Here is a 24814-nt window from a genome sequence, read left to right as displayed (position 1 = left end):
TTCCACAGAGTATGTTGTCTGTGAATGTGAAAGGTTGACTTCTTCCTTGCTGATCTGGATGCCTTTTATTTCTTTCTGTTGTCTAATTGCTGAGGTTAGGACTCCCAGTGCTGTGCTAAGTAACAGTGGTGAGTCTGGACATCCCTGTCTCATTCCTGACCATAGAGAAAATGCTGTTTTTCCCCATTGAGGATGATTCTGGCTGAAGATTTGTTGTATATGGCTTTTATGATGTTGAGGTCTGTTCCCTCTATCCCTCCTTTGTTGGGGTTTTTATCAAGAAGGGATGCTTTTATTTGTCAAATGCTTTTTCTACATCAATTGAGAGGATCATATAGTTTTTATCCTTGCTTTTATTAATGTGGTGAATCATGCTGACTTATTTACAAATATTGAACTACCCCTGCAGCCCAGGAATAAATCCCATGTGATCGTGGTAAATGATTCTTTTAACGTACTGCTGGATTCTGTTTACTAGTATCATATTGAGAATTTCTGCACCCATGTTCATCAGTGATACTGGCCTATAGTTCTCTTTTTTAGTCTTTGTCTGGTTTTGGAATCAGGGCAATACTGGCCTCATAGAAAGAGTCTGGAAGTTTTCCTTCCATTTCTACTTTTGGAATAGTTTGAGAAGAATAAGGATTAACTCTTCTTTAAATGTTTGATAGAATTCTCCTGTGAAGTCATCTGGCCCTGGACTTTCGTTCATTTCAAGATTTTTAATTACTTATTCAATTTCTTTGCCAGTTATAGGTCTGTTCCAAGTCTTCTATTTCTTCCTGTTTCAGTTTTGGTAGTTTATATGTTTCTAGGAATTTGTCCATTTCTTCTAGGTTGTCCAATTTGTTGACATAAAATTTTGCATAATATTCTCTTATAATCATTTGCATTTCTGTGGTGTTGGTTGTTACTTCTCATTTGTGATTTATTTGGATCCTCTCTCTTTTGTTATTGATAAGTCTGGTTACGGGTTTATGAATTTTGTTATTTTTTCCAAAGAACCAGCTCCTGGTTTCATTGATCTGTTCTACTGGGGTTTTTTTAATTTCTATATTGTTTATTTCTGCTCTCATCTTCAATATTTCCTTCTTTCTGCAGGCTTTAGGCTTCATTTGTTGTTCTAGCTCCTTTAGGTATAAGGTTGGGTTGTTTTAGATTTTTCTTGCTTCTTGAGGTAGGCCTGCATTGCTATGTACTTCCCTCTTATGACCACTTTTGCTGCATCCCGAAGGTTTTGGACTGTCATATTTTCATTTTCATTTGTTTCCATGTATTTTTTTCTTTTTAATTTTCTGGTTGATCCATTCATTCTTTAGTTGGATGTTCTTTAGTTTCCATGTATTTTTAGTCTTTCCAAATTTCCTCTTGTGATTGAATTCCAGTTTCAAAGCACTGTGGTCTGGGATGCCTGGGTGGCTCAGCAGTTGGGTGCCTGCCTTCGGCTCACATTGTGATATCAGGATCTGGGATCGAGTCCCGCATCAGGCTCCTTGAGATGAGCCTGCTTCTCCTTCTGCCTACGTCTCTGCCTCTCTTTCTCTCAGTCCATGTCTCTCATGAATAAATAAATAAATCTTAAAAAAAAAAAAAAAAGGCACTGTGGTCTAAAAATATGCAGGGAATGATCCCAGTCTTTTGGTACTGGTTGAGACCTGATTTGTGACCCAGTATGTGATCTGTTCTGAAGAATGTCCCATGTGTACCTGAAAAGAATGTGTATTCTGTTGCTTTAGGATGAAATGTTCTAAATATATCTGTTAAGTCCATCTGGTTGTTTGTCATTCAAAGCCATCATTTGTTGATATTCTGCTTAGATGGATCTGTCTACTGCTATAAGCAGGATGTTAAAGTCCCCTACTATTATTGTATTATTATCAATGAGCTCCTATATGTTTTTTATTAATTTGGATGCTCCCATATTGGGGGCATAAATATTTGCAATTGTTAGATCTTCTTGTTAGACTGTCCCCTTTATTATGATATAGTGCCCTTCATCTCTTGTTGCAATCTTTGGTTTAAAGTCTAGTTTAGTTTTTGAAGTTCTAGTTTATCAAGGTTTCACTATGTGTCACCAAGAAGCATCTTTTAAAAAACCGTTTGTAACAAAATGTCAACTAAAGTTATATTAGAACAGTGGTCAAAAAGGCTGGATAATGTCCAGAAAAATCGATACATTCTCTAATATAAGCAATACTTCAATACATGACCTCCTTAAAGCAGAGAATCCCATTTACAGAATTGTCAAAGCAGGTTTTAGGTAACAGGTAAATTTGTGGGAAGGAATAACTATGCTTCTTATAAAAGCACAGTTTCTACTTACCATCATAAACACAAAGGTGATGGTCATGAGGAGAGTTGCTATGGATACCACACTCTGGCCTGCTGCTATGGCCAGCGCCATAGAACTAGCTGAATAAGCCACCATCATAAGGGTAAACATCATGATGAAGAAGGCCTCCACAACTGGTTTCAATCCTTAGTTAGGAAGAAAAGAGGGGGCTAAATCCAATTGCCTAGGTAACTGTGTATTTGGGATTGCTTATTGTGCAAATAGCAGTACAATATTTTGAAAAACTAATGCCAGAATAAAGAAAATTCATCCTCTATCCAACCACCTTGGCTCACCAATTACTATATAAAGTTGTAATAAAGTTTCTTTTTTAAACTTGTTGCATAAGCACATTTCTGTGTAACATCTCTCTGTGCCTTTATTTGTAATTATTAACAATTTCTGAGTGCCTGAGATGCAGAAGTCCAAGCAACACATCTGGTCACAATTCTACTGCCTTTTCTTCTAAGAAGGAAATTTGTCAAGAGCATATTTGTTTTGCGTAGACATAATCGCATGACTGTTTGCTATAACTACATTGAGTAAAGAAACTGGGAAGAAGATTATGTGACTTCCCAGTGGTTTCAATATCTGAAGGGATGTCTCCATATTCCAAGTCTCCCAAGAAAAAGCACCATATAATTCTGGGATTGAGAGTGGGGTTAAATAAGTTTCATAAAACTACTTTACAAACTGTGTGGACTAATATCATGGGTCACACAATCTGAAGATTCTGGAATAGCTATAAGAACACCAGTCAAGAATCTGAGGATCTAGGTTCTATAACCTAATTCGTCATGACACACTTCTTATATATAAAAAAGAAGCTTAAACTCAATCAGTGAATCTTCTTCTATAGTGCTTTATTTAAATATTTTTTAATTAAAATATATATTTCAGATGTGTGTATGTATATATTTATGTGTATCAATAAAATATATGGAAATTCTGATACAATGAGCCTACAGTAAAACCTAAACACAATGCACAAAGGAGTCTAACTACCTATCAAGCAAGCATTTGTATTAAACCAGGAAACCCCCAAAATCAGTATCTTTCACTATCTTTACATACAAACACATGTATACACACACAAATAAAAATACAAATAAGTAAAAACTATCCCAGCTCTTCCAACATAGTCTCAAATAGTTTTAGGAATTCTTTCCATATTTATAAATGACATAGTATCCTTCAGTAAAATATAGCTTTATAAATAGTTTTAAAAGTTATTTGAGGGGGCACCTGGGTGGCTCAGTCAGTTGGGCATCTGCCTTCAGCTCAGGTCATGATCCCAGGGTCCTGGGATGGAGTCCCAGGTCTGGCTCCCTGTTTGGTGGGGAGTCTGCTTCTCCCTCTGCCCTTCCTCTGCTCATGCTCTCTCTCTCTCAAATAAATAAAATCTTTTTTTAAAAAAAGCTATTTTGGGACAAGTCTTGACAAAAGTGTCCTTAGAGAACAGTTACTTCAGAGTTTGTACAATGGATAGATGTATCCTTATGTCACCAGCTTGGTTTAAAGTTTGAGAACCAAAAACAAGCTAGTAAAAAGAAATCGGCTTGCCCTCATATCCAAAACTACAGACACAAACGGTTTGTCATATTGCTTACCTAACAAGAAGTATATTATACAAGTAAATATAATACTTGGTAACATCCTCATGGGTAGTAAATCAGATAACAGTTTTCCAAAGAAATAAGATGACACTCTGTAGTATCCGCTGATATATTCATGTCTAAAAAAAAGAAAAATTCATCCTACATTAGTTTAAAAGGCAGAGACCAGGTTAGACTGCTTGCTTACCTGCGATTTCTGCCACCACCAGGGTTCTAATAACTACAGCTTCTCACATCCTTGAGGCAAACCCCAGCCTTCCATTCCGTCAGCATCAGGCACTATCTTGGGTGCGAGTCTCCCCTTTGAGGGGCACCTGAGTGGCTCAGTCAGTTACATGTCTGCCTTCAGATCAGGTCATGATCTCAGGGTCCTGGGATTGAGTGCTGCATCAGGCTCCCTGCTCAGGAAGGGGTCTGCTTCTTACTCTCCTTCTGCCCCTCCCTGCTCATACTCTCTCTCTCAAATAAATTAATAAAATCTTAAAAAAAAAAAAAGCCCTCCCTTTGAATGCCATCCATTCTGCCCCTGGAGCACCCACTCCCAGTGAGCAGATCTTCATCTCCTCCCCCTTTTCTAACACTGACTCTCCTTAGAGAATAACGTTCTAGTAGCTGAGCTCAGTTATGGTAGAGGCTTTACTTTCTCCCCACTTTTGATTATGAAGAAGGTGGCACTGCTATCCTCTGAGCTTCTTAATGCAGCCTGGGATCACTTCTTCTACTTTCATGATAAAAAAAGAAAATGGCACTTCCTCCTTCAATAATCATACCTTTCAACCACCTATCCCTGTCAGCTATCAAATCCTGTTTTCTTCCCTTTTTGGCTCTAGATCCCTTCCTCTTCCTGACATCTTCCTCCTGTAATTCCAAACTTCTCCCCTAATATCATTCTTTCCCCCGGAATGATTCTCTTTCCTCAGGGTGTAAATATGGGCAAATCTCTTCCAACCTTGATAAACACAAGAAACAAAACAGCCCCTAATTTATTGGAAGGCTGCCCTTTGGCTTCTTCCATTCCCCTTCCATTTGAGGGCTAAGCTGGGACCACATTCTTTGTCAACTTGACCTCCACACCTTGTATTTACTGTTCAACCCACCACTTACTCTCTACCAAGCCCCTCTAACTTTTCCTGTGAGGGCCACCATGACTTCTCAGTTGCTAAAAACAAAAGATCCTTTTTACCCCTTTATTGCTTCCTTTTTCTGCAGCATTTGGACTTGCTGGCTCTGCCTTAACCTTGAAATCTCTTTCCCCTTGGTATCATGCCCCACATGCTCATGATTGTCCTTCTTACCTCTGGCTGCTTGTTCTCAATTATCATTGGCAATCCCCAGGACCCAAGCTGTGGCCCAATGCTGGATATGACCAATCTGACCATTAGCCCCTGATACCAGAGAGCCCCATTCCTGGAACAGAGACCTACTCACATAAAAAGCTTCTTCTCAACCACAAGGAGCTCCACAGCTGACACACTGCTGAAACACTGGTTGGTTGTCAGAAAGAAGAGCACCCCTGATCTGCAATGAGAGAAAGGGAAAGAAAAACACTGCAGTCAATTAAACATTCTTAGATCAGTTTTTCTAACCACAAAACTCTCCTCAAATGATACCTTAGAACATTAAATAGAAACTGTTCTGATTAAAACAGAGGGAAGTATGGCCCCATCAGCTTTCTCCCCATCATCTCTGTGGGTTCACAATGGTACCCCTGGGACTCCACAGAACATAGTTTGGAAGTCACAGTCCTGGACTGCTATGGATTGAACTGCGTCCTCTCCCCAAATTCCTATGTTGAAGCACAAATCCTCAATGTGATGATATTTAGCAACAGTGTATTTAGGAGGTAATTACATTTAGATGAGGTCATGAAGGTATGGGCTTCATGATGGATTTAGTGCCCGTAAAAAAAAGGGAGAAACACCTGAGCACACTCTCTTTCTCTCTCTCTGCCATGTGAGAATACAGCAAAAGGGTAGCCAGCCACCTGTGAGCCGGGAAGAGAGCTCTCTTTGGAACCTGCCCATGGATGCACCCTGATCTAACCCTGTTTTTTAGACTGTTGTTTAAGCCACCCAGTCTGTGGATGACTGTGATGGCAGTCTGTGCTGATGAATACATAGGTCATAAAAATATTACCACTTGAATTTTAACTAACAGAAACAATAAGTATCTGTTCATATCTAATGTATGAAAAGAGAAACAGTGAACCAAATAAAGCCCACAAAGCTCAAAAACCTCTACTAGCCACCTTTCCAAGGTAAAGAAGAAACTAAAACATGAAGAGGCAAAATTACAGTGGAGGAAAACCTCAGTCGATACCTTATTATATATATATATATCCATCACACAACTGTCAGAAGAGCCATGAGGTTATCCTTGATAAGCCATTGCCAAAATGGTTTCCAATGTGCTCAAAAAAGAAAACAAAATGATGCTTATAAAGGAAAAATATAGGTATGTGCCTGTAAGAAAAGGAAGACTACTAACGCTTTTTTCTCAGTAAAATAATTAAGGCTTAAAAAGGAAAGTCACAGTTAATCTACACTTTGAGGGACATACACATTTTATGAAAGCATGCCAACATTCCTGAAACAGTGTTGGGGTTCCCTTCGTAATCAAACCATTTAATTGACACTAAGGATCGTGACTTGAAAGAACTGAAGTGACCCATCATTTAAATGACACGAGAATGAAAGAACACTTAAAAATATGAACCGAAGTATACTGCCCCTCAAAAAAAGTCCATTGACACTCAGTAATTGTTGTTGTTTTAAGATTTTATTTATTTATTCATGAGAGACACAGAGAAAGAAGCAGAGACATAGGCAGAGGGAGAAGCAGGCTCCCTGTAGGGAGCCTGATGTGAGAATCTATCCCGGGACCCTGGGATCATGACCTGAGCTAAAGGCATATGCTCAACCACTGAGCCACCCAGGCATCCCAGTAATTGTTTTAATACAAAAAATAAATAAAATAAATAACTTAGAGAACAGACTATTTTAAAAGTAAATGTTTATACAATTAATGAATGGAAAATAGCCAGACCTAATACACAGACCTATGCAACTTTCTCCACGTAAGTAAGCCTACTATCAAAATAAAAGCTAATTTCAGAAATATAAGACATACAAAAAAAGAATGAAAGAACAAGAAAGAAAGAGAGAGAAAGAAAGAAAAGAAAAAAGAAAAGAAGGAAGAAATAAATATGGGACGTGCAACAATTCAGCTCAATTTGTTAAGCCTTATATCTAACAATACTGCTGTGTTTATCATGATTCTGAACTAGTAGATAGTGACATTACTTCTAAATCATATGATTTATTTTATAGTAAATACAGTTTTTATTCCTAGAGAATTTAAGATATTCTAATTCTTTTCAAGCTGGTAATCCACACCTATAATATCTACTTATTGATCCAAGTATTTCTTAAAACATCTTTTCTCTTAATATACATTAATTTGCTTAGCTATCCCTACAATAGAAGCTCATACTCTACATATGACTAAACCTCAGCTTGTCAGTTATACAGGTTAAAGAAAGAGCAGAGAGTACTTCTTTGGGATAATTCATTCCCAAACAATAGAACCAAACCACTAGCCTCCTGAGCAATTTCAAATGATTAAAAAGTAGCAGCAAGCTTAAGTCAAAAATACAAAATAAAATAAATTCAGTGGGGGCAGCCCGGGTGGCTCAGCAGTTTAGCACCCGCCTTCAGCCCAGGGCGTGATCGTGGGGTCCCAGGATCAAGTCCCATGTCAAGCTCCCTGCTTGGAGTTTGCTTCTCCCTCTGCCTGTGTCTCTCCCTGTCTCTCTCTGTGTCTCTCATGAATAAATAAATAAAATCATAAATACATACATACATACATACATAGATTCAGTGCCCTATTTCTCCAGAAAACATTTGAAGAAGCTGCTAAATCTTTTATTTCTCTGGATTCTTCTACAAAAAAATTTTAATGGTTAGATATCCAGTTCCCCTTTAAAATTCCAGTTGAGGACAGGTTTTCCAATACTTTTTGCAAATGCTTCTCACTGTACAACATAAAAGGTCCACAAGTGATAGATCCTATGACCTATATTCTGTGCTTGGTAAAAATATGGCATCTACGGAGGGTACAAATCACCAATTACTAGCAAGCCTGGAAACGTGTGAGAGAAGAACACACCCTTCAGGGAAAGTAAAGAGAAAAACAGTGACATAATTCAGGAAATGAGCTGCCATAATAATCTCAATGTAGAGAACCACTACATTTTATTTTATTTGAGTGAGGAATTGACTTTTATGCTGATTCTTTCATAAACAATCAGACATCAAAACAGATTCAACTTACACTATTGCAACTTTCTTTATACCCTTATGGTAAAATGGGAATAATACAACCCCACCTCCTGGTGCAGAAGCCTGAGTCCATGGTTTAAAGCACAGAGAACAGTGCCTGGCACAAAACAGCTTTCTACATGAAGAACTCTGCAGTCTTTGGCATTGCTGAGCATATATATTCAGAGCATTCTAGAGCCCATTACAAAGTCTCACCATGAAAAAATATTTTTAAGGGCACATAATGACTAAAATTCAGTAAGGTAAACTAACATGAGTGCTAACCATATAACAGTTGGAAAAACCTCAGTGTCATCAACCTCTCCATGGCAAACAAATCAAAAAATAGAAGAAAAAAAAATATTCACAAGCAACAAAAGAAAAAAAATTAGATAAACTGGACTATAGCAAAATTTAAAACATTTGTGCATCAAAGGACATTCTCAACAGTGAAAAGACGACCCATAGAATGTCAGAAAATATGTGCAAATTTATGCTTGGCAAGGGGTTAATATCTGGAATATATGAAAGACACTTACAGTTAATCAATTTTAAAAATCTAACCAAAAAATGGGCAAAAAGTGGCACCTAGGTGGCTCAGCAGTTGAGCCTCTACCTTTGGCTCAGATTGTGATCCCAGGGTCTTGGGATCCAGTCCTGCATCAGGCTACCCTGCTTCTCCTTCTGCCTATGTCTTGGACTCCCTCTGTGTCTCATGAATAAATAAATAAAATCTTAAAAAAAAAAAAAATGGGCAAAGGATTTGAATAGACATTTCTCCAAAGAGGATACACAAATGGCCAATAAGCACATGAAAAGGTTCTCAACACCTCTAATCATTAGGTGAATGCAAATCAAAAACCACATGAGGGGGGCAGCCCGGTGGCGCAGCGGTTTAGCACCGCCTGTGGCTCAGGGTGTGATCCTGGAGACCCGGGATGGAGTCCCATGTCGGCCTCCCTGTGTGGAGCCTGCTTCTCCCTCTGCCTGTGTCTCTGCTTCTCTCTGTCTCTCATGAATAAATAAATAAAAATCTTAAAAAAAAAAAACACATGAGGTATCACCTGACACCAATTAGAATGGTTATTATTATTAAAAAGAAAAAATAATAACAAGTTTGGTAAGGTTGTTAAGGAATTGAAACCCTTGTGTACTGCTGGTAGGAATGCAAAATGATACAGCTGCTATGGAAGACAGGATATTTAATAGAATTACCAAATGATCCAGTAATTCTACTTCTAGGTATAAACCAAAAGAATTTAAACTAGAGACTCAAACAGATATTTATTTGTACATCCACTTTCATAGCAGCATTGCTCAATTAGGGGCAAAAGGCAGGCTCCAAGGCAGGTCACTTTGACCTAAGATTATTTTCACTTAAAAGAATCAAGACCTGGTAGATTCAAGAAAAGCTTTTTACCTCCCCCTCAACTGCCTAAATTTACATTGGAAAAGAGAGCCTATACCAGAAAGAAAGCTATGGAGAAAGATTCCTCTTTGCCTAAGAAACTTATTTGCTAAAGAGGGCAACCTTTGTTTTCCAAACATCATCTCCCATCTTCCAGGTAAGGTCTTTCTCCTCCTTTGTATCCTCAGATCCTGCCCCCCCCTTCTCCTTCGCTCAGATAAGCATTATATTGTCTGTTTTTGGAATTTGCATGTCTGTGTGGATTTCCTGTACAGATGCTATTAAATTTGATTTTCTCCCGTTAATCTGTATCATGTCAATGTAATTCTTGGTCCTACTGGATGAACTTTAAAGAGCAAAGGAAATTCTTCCTCCCCAGCATTCACAATAGCCAAAAGGTAGAAATAACCCAAGTGTCCAAGGACAAATAAATGCATAAACAAAATATGGTGTATCTATACAGTGGAATATTATTCAGCCTCGAAAAGGAAAGCAATCCTTCATTCGGTGCAAATGGATGAACCCTGAAGATATTATACTAAGGAAAATAAGCTAGTCACCAAAGGACAAACACTGTATGATTTCACTTATCTAAGTACCTAGAGTAGTCAAATTCAGAGACAATAAGTATAATGAAGTATAATTTCTTCCAGGCAATAAAGAAAGGGAGAATGAGGAATTATTCTTCAATATGTACAGAAACACAGTTTGGGATGATGAAGTGTTCTGGAGTTGGATGGTTGTGATAGTTGCACAGTAATGTGAATGTATCAGGCCACTTGGGTGCCTCGGTCCATTAAATGTCTGACTCTTAATTTTGGCTCAGGTCATGATCTCAGGGTTATGAGATTGAGCCCTGTGTCAAGCTCTACACTCAACACAGAGTCTACTTGAAATGCTCTCTCTCTCCCCCCCACCTCCCACCTCCGCCCATCCCTCTGTTTACAAGCTCAAGAAAGAAAGAAAGAAAGAAAGAAAGAAAGAAAGAAAGAAAGAAAGAAAGAAAGAAAGAAAGAAAATCTTTTTAAAAAATGATGGGAATGTATTTAATGCCACTGAACTGTACACTTAAAACTGGTTAAGAATGTAAAAATTATCTGTATATTCTGTATAAATTACCACCACACACACACACACACACACACATATATGCATTCAGCTTTTAATTCACTGACTTATCCTATTCCTCACTTTACACTGTACTTATCTCAAATTCTTTTTTTTTTTAAGATTTTATTTATTCATGAGGGACACGCATGGGGCGGGGGTTGGGGGTGGGGGAGTGCAGAGACACAGGCAGGGAGAAAAGCAGGCTCCATGCAGGGAGCCCGACATGGGACTCGATCCCGGGGCTCCAGGATCACGCCCCTGGGCTGAAGGCGGTGCTAAACCACTAGCCACCCAGGCTGCCCTTATCTCAAATCCTTCATGGATTTTCATAAGCTTGAAAGATGTAACAGCACTTTCTCAAAATCAAGATCCAAATTTACTCACCTATTCTGGATTCCTGTAGAATCATTTTTTAGATCATAGAAAATGGCACCTAAAACCAATCCCAGGATGACTGTTACAATTATCTTTTCAAAAAGAAAAAGAAAAACAAGTTTTAATTAAAGATAAAAAAAATTTTTTAAAAAGGTAAGAACCTAACACATCACTAATTACTATAAAATACGAGGCTACATAATCCAATTTCTCCATTGAGATAAATACTTCCAATGGTTCAGCCAAAGTCCTTGGGAGTGTATATTATTTGGCTTCTTTCTAAATTAAAAAATAATTTATCTGTGTGCTGGGGAGGCTGATAGAACACAATAGACCCCTGGAATGCTAAGGTTCTTCCCAGTGATTTGCCAGGCCAGCTCAAGGTCCAGTCCAGGCCACCAGGCCTGGGAAGGCCATATACAGAAGGGGAATAATGCTAGTGCCTGGCTAAGTCACTTGAGGAGTAAAGTCCAAGTGACTAGCAGCTCTGCCTGAACTCTCAACCTTTGTGCTAGTGAGCATGCAGTTTCATATGTCAAGGGGTTCAAATAAAAACAGGCTATCTTTACTTTTACCATTATAAATAAATAAAAATTTTCAAGCACACATAAAAAAATTCTGACAATGTTATTCTGTGTGATAAGGAAGCAGGGGTAAGCTGAGACCCGCCTACCTGACCTAGCGGGCAGGGCATGCCTATACTGAAAAAGTGCACTGTCATTGCCACCAAAGCATTCAGCTAGCTGTCTCTGACGGTACTCAAATGCTTCCACTACCCATTCTCTTATCACTGCTTCTAGCAACCTCAGTCCGGGCCTACAGCCAACAGTGTAGAAGCAACCTGCTATTTATTTGCCACTGTTACCTATATTGGCTTACTCGGTCTGTTTGAGGCCTCCTAAGATGACTGCATAAACATCACTTTTGTTTTTAAGACTGATAAAATATCTATTAAGGACACTTCTATAAGCAAAGGATTAAGGGTTATACTATGATAGAATTTATTTTTTATTTTTTAGAAATCTTAGTTTCTTTTTTTTTTTTTAAGATTTTATTTATTTATTCATGAGACACAGAGAGAGAGAGAGAGAGAGAGGGAGAGAGAGAGAGAGAGGCAGACACAGGCAGAAGGAGAAGCAGGCTCCATGCAGGGAGCCCAACGAGGGACTCGATCCCGGGACTCCAGGATCACGCCCTGGGCGGAAGGCAGGTGCTAAACTGCTGAACCACCCAGGGATACCCTACGATAGAATTTATTTAAGAAAATTCAGGGGATCCCTGGGTGGCGCAGCGGTTTGGCGCCTGCCTTTGGCCCACGGCGCGATCCTGGAGACCCGGGATCGAGTCCCACGTCAGGCTCCCGGTGCATGGAGCCTGCTTCTCCCTCTGCCTGTGTCTCTGCCTCTCTCTCTCTCTCTGTGACTATCCTAAATAAATAAATAAAATATTAAAAAAAAAGAAAATTCTTATTATACTTTCATATTGTATTAAGTATAAAAATATATGAAATGCTCATCTAAAGAAAAAATATCCAACCATGTATCTCAGAACCTTCAAAGTTAAAAAAAAAAATCTCAGTACTACAACAGCATAATAGTATCAAGATAAGTCTATTTTGACATGAAGCAAACAAAACTGTAAAACAGGATCATGATCTGTGAAGGCTAGCCTGTGAATACTACCATCTGGAGAAAATATGATCTGAGATGTCTTCAAAATCCCCTTGCTAGGGACACCTGGGTGGCTCAGCCGTTTAGCGCCTGCCTTTGGCCCAGGGTGTGATCCTGGAGACCCGGGATTGAGTCCTGCATCAGGCTCCCTGCAGGGGGTCTGCTTCTCCCTCTGACTATCTCTGCCTCTCTCTCTGCATGTCTTTCATGAATGGATGAATAAAATATTAAAAAAAAAAAATCCCTTGCTAATAAGACAGTCAGGAATTTGGAAAAAAATCTATTACCCTGGTATAATTTTCATTAACCTAAGAATATACTGCACTTCATGCCAACAGATTAAACTCCCAAAATAAATGATGAACCATTATTGTGTGCACATGTGTATGTATATAAGTCTCTACTTTCAGACAATATAACTTCAAGAATATTCAGACTTTTTAAACTGGATACTACATGCTTGTTTCTTTTGAATTCAAATTTTATCTTATACTAACAGACTGTCAGTATTATCATTAGGATGTTTGCTGAAGGTTTCAAAGTTCTCAAAGTATTTTCAAAGTCAGCTTTCAAACGTATTGACAAAATGATTAATCTCATAATTTTGTCATGCTTTCACAAGGTGTATCTGTTATTCTTTCTTGCATTACATAAAAGAAAAATAAAACAAGCAAACTGAACATTGCTCAACAGAGCACACAAAGACACTATCTATGAGGTTTCTGTTTTGAATAAGGGGAGAGGGAATCCCCTATATATGTTATTCTGTCTTGTTCAAATGTGCTTAGCAACATATCACAAGGGGAGTGCTGAGGGATAATTACGGCCATCACTCGAGAAACTAATCCATAGTCAAATATTAAATACGCCAATAGAAAAAAAGGAATTTCTAAGAGTTATGATAGTGTTTTCCAAATTGACTTGATCAGAAAGATCATGGCACATTAAATGAACATCAAATCCTTTTATACAGATGATCCACTTACTCCAAGATCATCCAAATACAACCTTTGGTTAAATGGCATTATCAGAAGCAAAGTCTGAATCAGATATACGACTAGTTGAAATCTAAGTATGGCTGTAATATTATTACCAATAGGAGATTTATCAGCAGGAAGCCATAAAGCAATTTAATAGCCTCACATCCAAACACTTCGAGAAGTAAACAACATACACACGAGATTAAAAACACTAAACCAAAGGTCAGCAAGCTGGGGTCCACAGGCAAACATGGCCAGTCGCCAACTTCTGTTCAGCCCTCTAGCTAAGAATAGTTTTTACCACTTTTTTTAATGGTTGGGGAAAAAAGAGTGAGAGAAGAAGAATATTTCTTGCCACATGGAATTTAAATGAAATTCAAAGTTGTGTCTATCAGTGAAGTTTTAGTGGAACACAGCCATACTCCCTTGCTTGTGTATTACCTATGGCTCCCTTCTCGCTAAAATGGCAGAGTGGACTCCCTGAGACAAAGACCACAGGTCTGCAAAGCTGAAAGTATTTTACTACCTAGCCCTTCACAAATAAAGGTTTGCCTGCTCCTGTCTTACATTAACGTTCCAGCATGTGCAAATCTGAACGGCAGATGCTCAGAGACAGATGCAATGTTCTATCTTTATTCTGTGGGATTGCCATGCATCTGAGCATTGTTAGGACTCCTTTTGTGAAACTGAGTTCCCCGAGGAGGCATGTAGGCTGCGTATGCAACCTGGAGGCACTAGGCCTGGGTTTGTGCAGAAGAAAGCCTAGCAACAAAAGATGTAGAATCATAGTGGATTAGAAATAGCTGCACCATCTAGAAAGGGGAACCCTCACACTGCTGGTAGGAATGCAAACTGGTGCAGCCACTCTGGAAAAGAGTACAGAGTTTCCTCAAGAAGTTAAAAAGAGAGCTACCCTACAATCCAGCAACTGTGCTATTAGGTATTTATCCAAAGAATACAAAAACACCAATTTGAAAGGATACATGCACCGCTATGTTTATAGCAGCATTATCTCCAATAGCCAAATGACAGAAAGAGCCCAAATGTCCATACAGGTGGATAAAGAGGTGGTATACACATACAATGGAATATTATTCATCCTAAAAAAAAAAAATGAAATCATGCCATTTGCAATGATGGGGATGGAGCTAGAGAGTATAATGCTGAGCAAAATAAGTCAGTCAGAGAAAGACAAATACCATATGATTTCACTCATATGTGGAATTTAAGAAACAAAACAAATTATCATGGTGGGGGGGAGGGGTAAACCAAGAAACAGACTTAACTATAGAGAACAAACTGATGGTTACCAGAGGAAAGATGGGTGGGGGATGGGTTAAATAGGTGCTGGGGATTAAGGAGTGCGCTTGTTGGGATGAGCACCGGGTGCTGTACTGGAGTACTGAATCACCGAATGGTACACCTGAAATAAATACTATACTGCATGTTAACTAACTGGAATTTAATTAAAAACTTAATTAAGCCCAGAGCTACCATATATGTGACTTGGACAAGATACTTTTAAACCAATTTCAGAGAAAAGAGAAATTTACATTATGTTCCAAGTAAAAAAACCATAATGCATAAATCACACTAAAGAATCAACACTGTCATATTATCTCACTGTTGGAACAACAGGTAACGAGGTTGACATTATTTGTCAGACTCATTTCCAAATGATATCAAATCTACTCTAAAAGAATAAAAATTTAACTTTGATAGTGCACAGAAGTACACATTCTGACAGAAATAAGGGCAGCCCGGGTGGCTCAGCAGTTTTATCACTGTCTTCAACCCAGGGCCTGATCCTGAAGACCTGGAATCGAGTCCCACGTCAAGCTTCCTGCATGGGGCCTGCTTCTCCCTCTGCCTATGTCTCTGCCTCTCTCTCTCTCTCTCTCTCTCTGTGTCTCTCATGAATAAATAAAATTTAAAAATCTTAAAAAAAAAAAAAAGAAAAGAAGTACGAAATAATAGTAGCAAAACGTTTGGAGCAATTAGCAATATTTCCCAGGGTTGGAGACTCTTGGTATTAATAGTTAGAATTAATTCTTGGTATTAATACTGAAGTACAAAAATTATAGTTCACATGGTGAGAAGTCAGTAATATTTAAGATTGACTTATTTGAGTGAGAGACAGAGAGAGAGCACACCTGTGTGCACACACAAACATGGGGTAGGGGAGTGAGCAGAGGGAGAGAGTCTTAACCAGATTTCACTCTGTGCATGGAACCCAACACAGGATTCAATCCCACAACTCTGAGATTACAACTGGAGATGAAACCAAGAGTTGGCCCCTATGCCATTGCCATTCAGGTGTCCCAAGAAGTCAGCAATATCTTCTTAGTGCCAACAGCATGCCATCTTTTGGTACTTAACAGAAATTCAATAATTGATAATAAAATAACCCCCCAAATAACCAGCTAAACTAAGATTTGCTTAGAAAGATGGATCAATGAACTGGGAATACTCATTTTGTATGATAGAGCACCTGAGAATAACAGAACAATAAAGGGGGAATGATCAACAATTATCAACAGAGTCAGCCAAAAGAGGAAAATAACATGATTTTGTCTTTATCAAAAGAAAGTTAGTCTGATAGTAAAGAGCCTTATTTAACAGAATTTAAGCCTGCTTACTAGGTTGTGTGAACTGCAAACTGGCTTAGGTACCTAGTGCTCTCCTAAGATTGAACCCCTAAATTAGAAAGGTCAATTATGAGGAACAGCACTGGCACATAGGCTCTTCCCTCAGAAAGAAGCTAGCCTCTATGATCTTCAGGTACATTCAGTGAATTCTAGAGACAGGCTTCCCTGGACACTTGATTTCAAATGCCATTAAGCCCTTTCCACTCTCTTCCATTCTCCCACTCTCCTTTTCTTCCCGCTTCTCTTCCTTTCCCCACCACTCTACTTAAACTTTCTCCATAGCTCCTTTTACCATATGACTTGCTACATAGTTCATTACTGTCTGAATTTGTCATCTGTCACTCCTCATAGGAAGAAAAGCTCTATGAGAATTGGGGTTTAGGGGCACCTGGGTGGCTTAGTGATTAGGTGTCTGCCTTTGGCTTAGGTCATGATCCCAGGCTCTTGGGATCAAGTCCCGCACCAGGCTCTTCACAGGGAGCCTGATTCTCCCTCTGCCTATGTCCCTGCCTCTCTGTGTGTCTCTCATGAATAAATAAATAAAATCTTAAAAAAAAAAAAAAAAAAAAGAGAGAGAGAGAGAAAGAACAAGGGTTTTATTTTTCCCATTTTGTTCACTTCCATATACAAGCTCTCAAAATGCCACACATGGTCAGTAAGAACTTGTTGAATGAGTCGGAAAATGAATATGTGCAGCTACCAGAAAATTCTAAGTGGCTAAACATTTCCTTTATTTCACAATTTTTGAAGATTTTTCTACAAAGATTATCCATTACAGCTAGTCTAAATAACAAAAATTCTTAATTTTGTAGTAAAAAAAAAAAACTAAAAAAATTTTCCACAAGTAAAAATTTCATGGTGTTTTTTACTTTGTTTTATTGGATGTTTTTATATCCCAAATGGAGTAGGGATAAATAAACGTAAGTTTGAGTAGAAGATAAGCATAATCCTAAAAGACTTTATATCAGAACCTAATGTTCCCACATGAGTATGTCCCAGCATTATCAGAAGAATCTGTCAGTTACCTGAGCGATAGAGGCCTGGGGATTACCCAGTAAATTTTTGAATGAACGCTTGGAAATCCATTTGAGTTGCTGACAGAAGGAGGTGGCATACGTGATCTCCTTAAAGGCTGAGCTCTTCCTTTTCTGACTCTTTGAGAGTTGATCTAACTCCTCTTTTGTTTTTCTGCAGAAGTCAGAATTGGCATAAAACTCAGCTATTCTTTCTATGAATGGAGTACCTCTCTTGGAAGGCTCTTCAGTCACCTTGACTTTGGAATAAAAGTGGATAAAGAAGGGAAGCATTATTAATAAAATAACAACTGATTTAGACCATTTTTCTGTAACTCTTCTCTAGATTCCTTGTTACCATCTTAATTCTAATGCCTAAGTATAAAAAATTATTAGATCTAGCATTGCTTTACAAGATTAGAAAAATAGTTAATTGTCCGACTACTTCCATAAACTTATAAATACAGCAAATCTACTGACCATAAACTTATAAATACAGCAAACCTCCTCACCTATTTGAACCCTAATTCTTTTAAAATAGACCTCTTACCATAGGGAGTTATAACTCCTAATATACAAACCTGGTCCTTGTTTTCTTCTATATACAAATATATAAACTGCCAAGTTTCTTATTTCAAAACATTATATAAACAATGACATTTTTAATGAAAATTCCCCTTATAAGTGACACTATCACATAAATACTCATTTATAAATTAAATAAAAAATATAGCACTTGTGGAAAACAAGATCTATGTTGACCAGTACTATAAAGCGAATGTGTTCCCTCAAGAATTATATGCTGATGTGTGATGATATTTGAAAGGTGATTAAGTCATAGGAGTGTAGCCCTAATGAATGAGATTAGTACCCTTATAAAAGAGGCCCCTCCTCACTTCCATCATGGAAGTGGTCACCCATCTTTGAACCAGGAAGCGGGTCCTCAACAGACACGGAGTCTATAGGTATCTTCACCTTGGACTTCCAGCTCCAGAACTGGGAGAAGCTAATGTTTACTGTTTAAGCTACCTAGTGTAAGGCATCTTTGTTACAGCAGTCCAAAAGGACTAGGACAACTGCTATCAGAAGACAGCATTAATATAAATTCATAAATCCATGTGTTAATGAGCTGCCACATTGCTAAACTTCCACCAATTCAGTTAGGTAATAATCTGTGACTCTCAACAGATTCATTCACATACCTTCACCCTCTTGGTCCTCTCTGTTTAATACCACAGCAGAGGAGTCTCCATTAATGACATCCAAGAAGAAGTCTGCAGGGTTATTATAGGGCTCACAATGGTAACCTACAAAAGGAAATACAAACTTGATGTCTTGGAAAGTAAAAGCTCACTTTCAGAGGTGAGAGAGGTGAGGCGAGGAAGAGAGTCAACTTCTTCCTCATCTTTTTTTTTTCCCTCTTCTTTCACTGATTCACCCTTTCTTTTTATATATTCAATCACATAATATTTCAACAATGCTCTGTCTTCCAGAAAAACAACATATTCAAAACCAACCTTGGACTCCCAGGAAGTCTTCATAGTTGGTCCTTACCCATCATAATTCATAGGACCTGAAACAGCTATCAGTATGCTCTGATGCTTATCAGAACTGCTTCAAAAATCTAAATATAGGTCCAAGGGGGGAAAAAAGCTAAGTTAAAAGAAAAAAAGCTGTAGCTAAGACTAGGACTAGAGCTCCTCAAAACAAGACAACAAGCAAAGAAAGCGCACAGCAAGATTGCATTTGGGAAAACCAGGGATGTGTTCTGTTATCCAAGTTCACCTAGTGACTGCCAAATGATCATCTGTTGTGCTGTCATAATTCCAACATAGAGAACAAATCACCAGAGCAGCATCCCCAGTAGAATGTGCCTGGGACAGCATAGCTGAATGCTTATCTCAACTTCTTGAGGCATGATCCTCTGAACTCAACCTGGTCTGTAGTCTGACTATAGGTTCATTTCCCCTGAACTCCCTAGAACTGTGTGTGCTTATTCACTTTAAATAAGAGAAATTAAAAAAAAAATTTTTTCAGAAGATGGCTAGCAAATATTTAAAACTATATTTGGAGTCATAATCCATCTATATCACCATCTATAATCATATCCAAATATCTCTAAAATGAAGCAGATTGCATGAGTCATTAAAAAAAATTATGTATTTCCATTGTAAAGAGAACCAGGCAGCTCAGTCAGAAGCCCTCAAAGTAAGACTTACAACTAGTCATTCTATTGACTAGTAAGAACTCCTACCCCCTTAAGGCCTAAATCTGTAATTTAACGTTACTAGAAAATTTTAAGTAGCATCTTCATGAACCCCCACCAAAGCAGACCAACATCTACAAGGAGATAAAATTAGAAAGCCTGATCCATAATCTAGACAAGAAGACAAACTGTTTACAGATATTATTAGGCCTTTTCAAAAATGCTCAACTGACAGATAACTATGAGTCCAACATATTTACTAAACTGTTAGGGAAATGTCACCAGAACCAGGAAGCAGATCACATACAGGCCCAGGAGAAATATTCATACATACATATGCAGGCATACTCAAATAGGACAGGAAAGAGACCTAAACAACATGCTAGCGCTGTAAACAATGAAGAAAAAATTCTAGCATCAAACTAACCCAAAATGTTTTGGAGTGGCAGAAGCCATAGTGTGTATATTCAAAGATCAAACAGCACTCCTATAGACCTCCTTTACTCTCTTTCAGGATTGTTAATAAAGGATCTTACTGCATGAAAAAGTCTAGCATACCCACTGACGCAAAGAACCCCAAGGCCTCCTGGGCAGGCCCATGGAACATCAGTTTTCCTGCAGCCAACAAGGTGAGGCTATCAAACAACTTGAAGATAGAATAACGAGGCTGATGAATGGAGAAGATGATTGTTCGTCCCTGTTCAGACATCCTAAGTTAAAAGAGAAAAATAAGTCATTAAACATCTGAAACTTAAACATCATGGCAACTTTATTCCTGCCTTCAGATCATCTGTTCTTAGTTCAATTTGATTTCTTCTTACTAACTTCTCATTTCATATTGTTTGATAGTTAGGGGACCTAAATTCAGTCCTCTCATAAAACACTAGGGTTTCTAAAGTATGTTCCATGGGCAGTCTACATCAACCAGAGTATTAATGAAAAATGCAGATCCATGGACAGTTTTCTCAGACCTACTGGGCCTAGTAAATCCATATTTCTAACAAACACCCAAATAATCTGTAAGTACAGTCGTGCTTGAAAACATATCATGTACTAAATATTAAAATGATAGTTGTATGCCCTATTCTCACTGATCATTTAAATCTCCTGGCTCTTTAGGAATTTGTTTTCATTCTTTTGCCCTGATACAATTAGTATTACTGAGTACTTACTATGTCTTTGCTACATATTTAATAGATAACCTTATCTCAATTCTTACAATACTGTTAAGACGTAGTACCAGGGAAGAAGATGGCACTCGCCAGCTTTTTACCTGCACCTACTCAGCTACCTCAGGACCAGCTTGAGGCTGAAGAAAAAGCAAGATCCCAGAGATCAAGACAGACCTCACTGGTCTCATCCCGAAGAGAACCTCCCCCATATGGGTACAGGAAAAGCTGGAAACCTCGATTATTAGAGGATTTGGGAAATGGAGGTGCTTTTCCAGAGATTCATGTGGCCTAGTATCCAATGGATATGGGACGGAAGAAAAAAAATGTCAAATGCACTGGCCATTCCGGTAGATGCTGAAGGAAAAATTAAATATGATGCAATAGCTCGGCAAGGACAGTCAAAAGACAAGGTCACTTATTCATGACCTGGTTTCCAAGTCATGAATGCAGATGATCCAGATCTGCAAAGACCTCATGAAGAAGCCATTAAAGAGATAACAGAAAAGACAAGAGTAGCCATAGAAAAATCTGTATTAAAGAAGGTGCTGCAGCCATGTCAGTTCGAGCTGCTGATAAACTGGCTCCTGCTCAGTGTATTCAATACACAGCATCTCAGCAAGGAGTGGCTTTCAACTCTGGAGCTAAACAGTTATTCGGATGGTGGAAATGAAGAAAGATCCAATGGAGCCTCCAAGGTTCAAGATTAATAAGAGAATTCCCCAAGGACCACCTTCTCCTCCTGCACCTGTCATGCATTCTCCTAGCCGAAAGATGACTATGTAGGAGCAACAAGAGTGGAAGATTCCTCCTTGTATTTCAAACTGGAAAAATGCAAAGGGGTATACAATTCCATTAGACAAACGTCTGGAAAGGCCACCAAACAGTTCACATCAATGAGAACTTTGCTAAGTTGGCTTCTATATTGCTGATTGGAAATCTCATGAGGCTATAGAAATGCGTGCTCAAGTAGAGAGAAAGATGGCACAAAAAGAAAAGGAGAAACATGAAGAGAAACTTAGAGAAATGGCCCAGAAAGCTAGAGAGAGAGAAGAAGAGCTGGGATTAAAACCCATGTGGAAAAAGAGGATGGGGAGACACGTGAGAGGGATGAAATCCGGCATGACAGGCAAAGAGACAGCACAACCGGACTCTTTCCAGGACAGCTCCTGATAAGAGGTCAAAACTACAGAGAAATGAAAATCGAGGTTATCAGTGAAGTCACTGCTCTTGGTGTGCCCAATCCAAGGATGTCCAATGAAGTTCAAGATGACCAAAGGCTCTTCAATCAGTCCAAGGGTATGGACAGTGGTTTGCAGGTGGAGAAGATGAAATTTACAACATTTATGATCAAGCCTGGAGAGGTGGTAAAGATATGGCCCAGAATATTTACAGGCCCAGTAAAAATCTGGACAAGGACATGTATGGTGATGACCTAGAAGCCAGAATAAAGACCAATAGATTTGTTCCCGATAAGGAATTTTCTGGTTCAGACAGTTAAGCAAAGAGGCCGAGAAGGACCAGTTCAGTTTAAAGGAATATCCTTTTGGTTTGGACAAGTTTTTGAAAGAGGCCAAAAAACACCATGGCTCTAAAAGACCCTCAGATAGCAGCCACCCCAAGGAACATGAGCATGAAGGCAAGAAGAGGAGGAAGGAGTAGATGCACCTCTCTTCAAAGTGAATGAACTTTTATCCATAACCCTAATGATGCAAGTCAGATGGGGGAATACTTTGTAAGTGGCCAGGATAAAAAACAAATCTGGGTGTCAGCACTACTTTTTATTATGGGAGTAAGGGGGGGATGGAAAATTCTTTGAACTATTTAGTTTTTTTTTAAGAGTGGGCTGTGTTTGTGCTTCTCCTACCTTTTGGCATTTATAGAACATACAGCCCCACACATGAAATTAAGACCACTTCCTCTTCTGTGACATTAGTACTTTGGGATTAATATTTTGTGTAAGAATGACTGCTGATGAATAAAGTTGCCCCAGCCACAGTGAGTAGAAGGATGTTCACATACTGGACCTATCCTGCCAAAAGACATTTGCCCCTATTACCCTCTGTTTTAATTTGGACTGGGGAAAAATAATAATAATAATAATAATAATAATAATAACAACTTGGAGTGGGGAAAGTAAGCTCTTGCTCGGTGCAACTATTTGTTTCAAATAAAAACACTTAAACAAAAAAAAAGAGGTAGTACCAATGCTATTTTTTTAATTTTTTTTTTAAGATTTTATTTATTTATTCATGAGACACAGAGAGAAGGAGGCAGAGACACAGGCAAAGGGAGAAGCAGGCTCCACGCAGGGAGCCCGACATGGGACTCGATCCCGGGTCTCCAGGATCACACTCCGGGCTGCCAGGCGGCACTAAACCGCTGTGCCACCGGGGCTGCCCAGTACCAATACTATTATTACCTTTATGTTACAGATAAGACTTAGAAGGGGGCACCTGGGTGGCTCAGTCGCTTAAGCATCTGTCTCTTGGTTTCGGCTCAGGTCATGATCTTAGAGTGGAGAGATCTAGCCTGGAGTAGGGTTCACACTCAGTGCAGAGTCTGCTTGTCCCTCTCCCTCTGTTCCTCCCCACCCCAGCTTGCTCCCCCCCTCCCACTCTCTCTCAAATAAAGAAAATCTTTAAAAACAAACAAACAAACAGAGTTAGAGGATTGAGCAACTGGTCCTAAGCGTCACAGTTAATAAGGAGCAAGGCTGGTCCCTGGCTGGTCTGATTCCATGGCCAAAACACTGATAAACTACCTTTACACAGGAGTTACTACTAGAAGAACAAAGGCCAAAATCACTGTTGAAAACCTGTCATTATTGAAAATATTTTGTGAGAGGTATCATGTCAATTTAAGTATTTTCTTTTTTTTTTTTTAAAGATTTTGTTTATTTATTCATGAGAGACACAGAGAGAGAGGCAGAGACACAGGCAGAGGGAGAAGCAGGTTCCATGCAGGGAGCCCGATGTGGGACTTGATCCTGGGACTCTAGGATCATGCCCTGAACCGAAGGCAGACGTTTTAACCGCTGAGCCACCCAGGTGTCCCAATTTAAGTATTTTCTAAGCACCTACTACCTGCTAGCAGTGTGTACAAGCTTGCTCTGCCTCAAAGAGGATCAGGCCACTAGGTTAACCATTGCAGTACAGTGTGGAATAAGAGACACTGAGAAGCAAAATAGAGGACTATAAGCCAGTCTGAAGATATATAAGTAGTGAATCAAAGGAGCCAAACATAATAAGCCCAGAAGAGAAAATGTAGTCAAGCTGAAGGAACGTGGCAAACAAAGTTGCAAACAAAGTTCTGTGTCAGTGCAGAGCCCTGGTGTATGTGTGGGGATGATCAGGGCTGAGGGAGGGCAAGAAGCTAGGAAAAGACACCACAACAAAATACAAGTCCATGATGAATCCTTTCACCCAGAAGCTGTAGCTTTAGTCAGAAGGCAAGAAAGCTGGTGAAGGACTCGAGGAAGCAAGAAAGTGCTTTAGTGTGACAGCCTAGTGGCCTGAGGACCAATGGCATCAGTATCACTATCTCCTACGAGACATGTAGATTCTTGGACTCTATCCCAGAGCTGTAGAAATAAAATCTGATTTTAACAAGACCCCAGTGATTAGTGTGCACAGCGGAGTGTGCGAAATTCTAGGTGAGAGCCCTCCAGCACAAGGAAAGATGCTCGTGTGTTAACTAGTACAAACAGAACGAAACACTAACATAACCCAGTATTCCACATCAATTTGCTGTTCTCTAACGAACACTGTAAACACACTTAGAGATAACAAAAATATCATGCATTGTCTAACTGAACCTGAACCCTAGACCCATTACTTGGCATATACACTTATATGTGTAACTGCCATCTCAAACTTAGGATGTCTAAAATCTTCCCTTTTCTCCTTATCCCAGCATAGAGACTTGCTTATGAGAGCATAAGCATCTGAGCAAGTAAAGTAATGATA

At 38.9% G+C, this 24814-nt stretch overlaps 1 protein-coding gene and 1 pseudogene across 1 annotated transcript in view; one reads left to right on the top strand and one right to left on the bottom strand.

The window, feature by feature from the left end:
- ABCG2 (ATP binding cassette subfamily G member 2) overlaps nucleotides 1-24814 on the bottom strand; it is a gene marked incomplete at its 5' end in the record, with an annotated part of 40057 nt that overhangs the window by 6867 nt on the left and 8376 nt on the right. The window contains 7 exon segments of the mRNA XM_038582180.1: nucleotides 2324-2478; nucleotides 3943-4067; nucleotides 5377-5466; nucleotides 11170-11252; nucleotides 17484-17731; nucleotides 18674-18778; nucleotides 20236-20387. Coding sequence (XP_038438108.1) covers nucleotides 2324-2478; nucleotides 3943-4067; nucleotides 5377-5466; nucleotides 11170-11252; nucleotides 17484-17731; nucleotides 18674-18778; nucleotides 20236-20387 — 958 coding nt within the window.
- On the top strand, nucleotides 20927-22838 carry LOC100688500 (annotated as a pseudogene).

The sequence above is a fragment of the Canis lupus genome, chromosome 32 (assembly GCF_011100685.1).
Source record: "Canis lupus familiaris isolate Mischka breed German Shepherd chromosome 32, alternate assembly UU_Cfam_GSD_1.0, whole genome shotgun sequence".
In the NCBI taxonomy this organism is placed as follows: Eukaryota; Metazoa; Chordata; class Mammalia; order Carnivora; family Canidae; genus Canis; species Canis lupus.
This window is presented reverse-complemented; position numbering and strand designations above follow the sequence as displayed.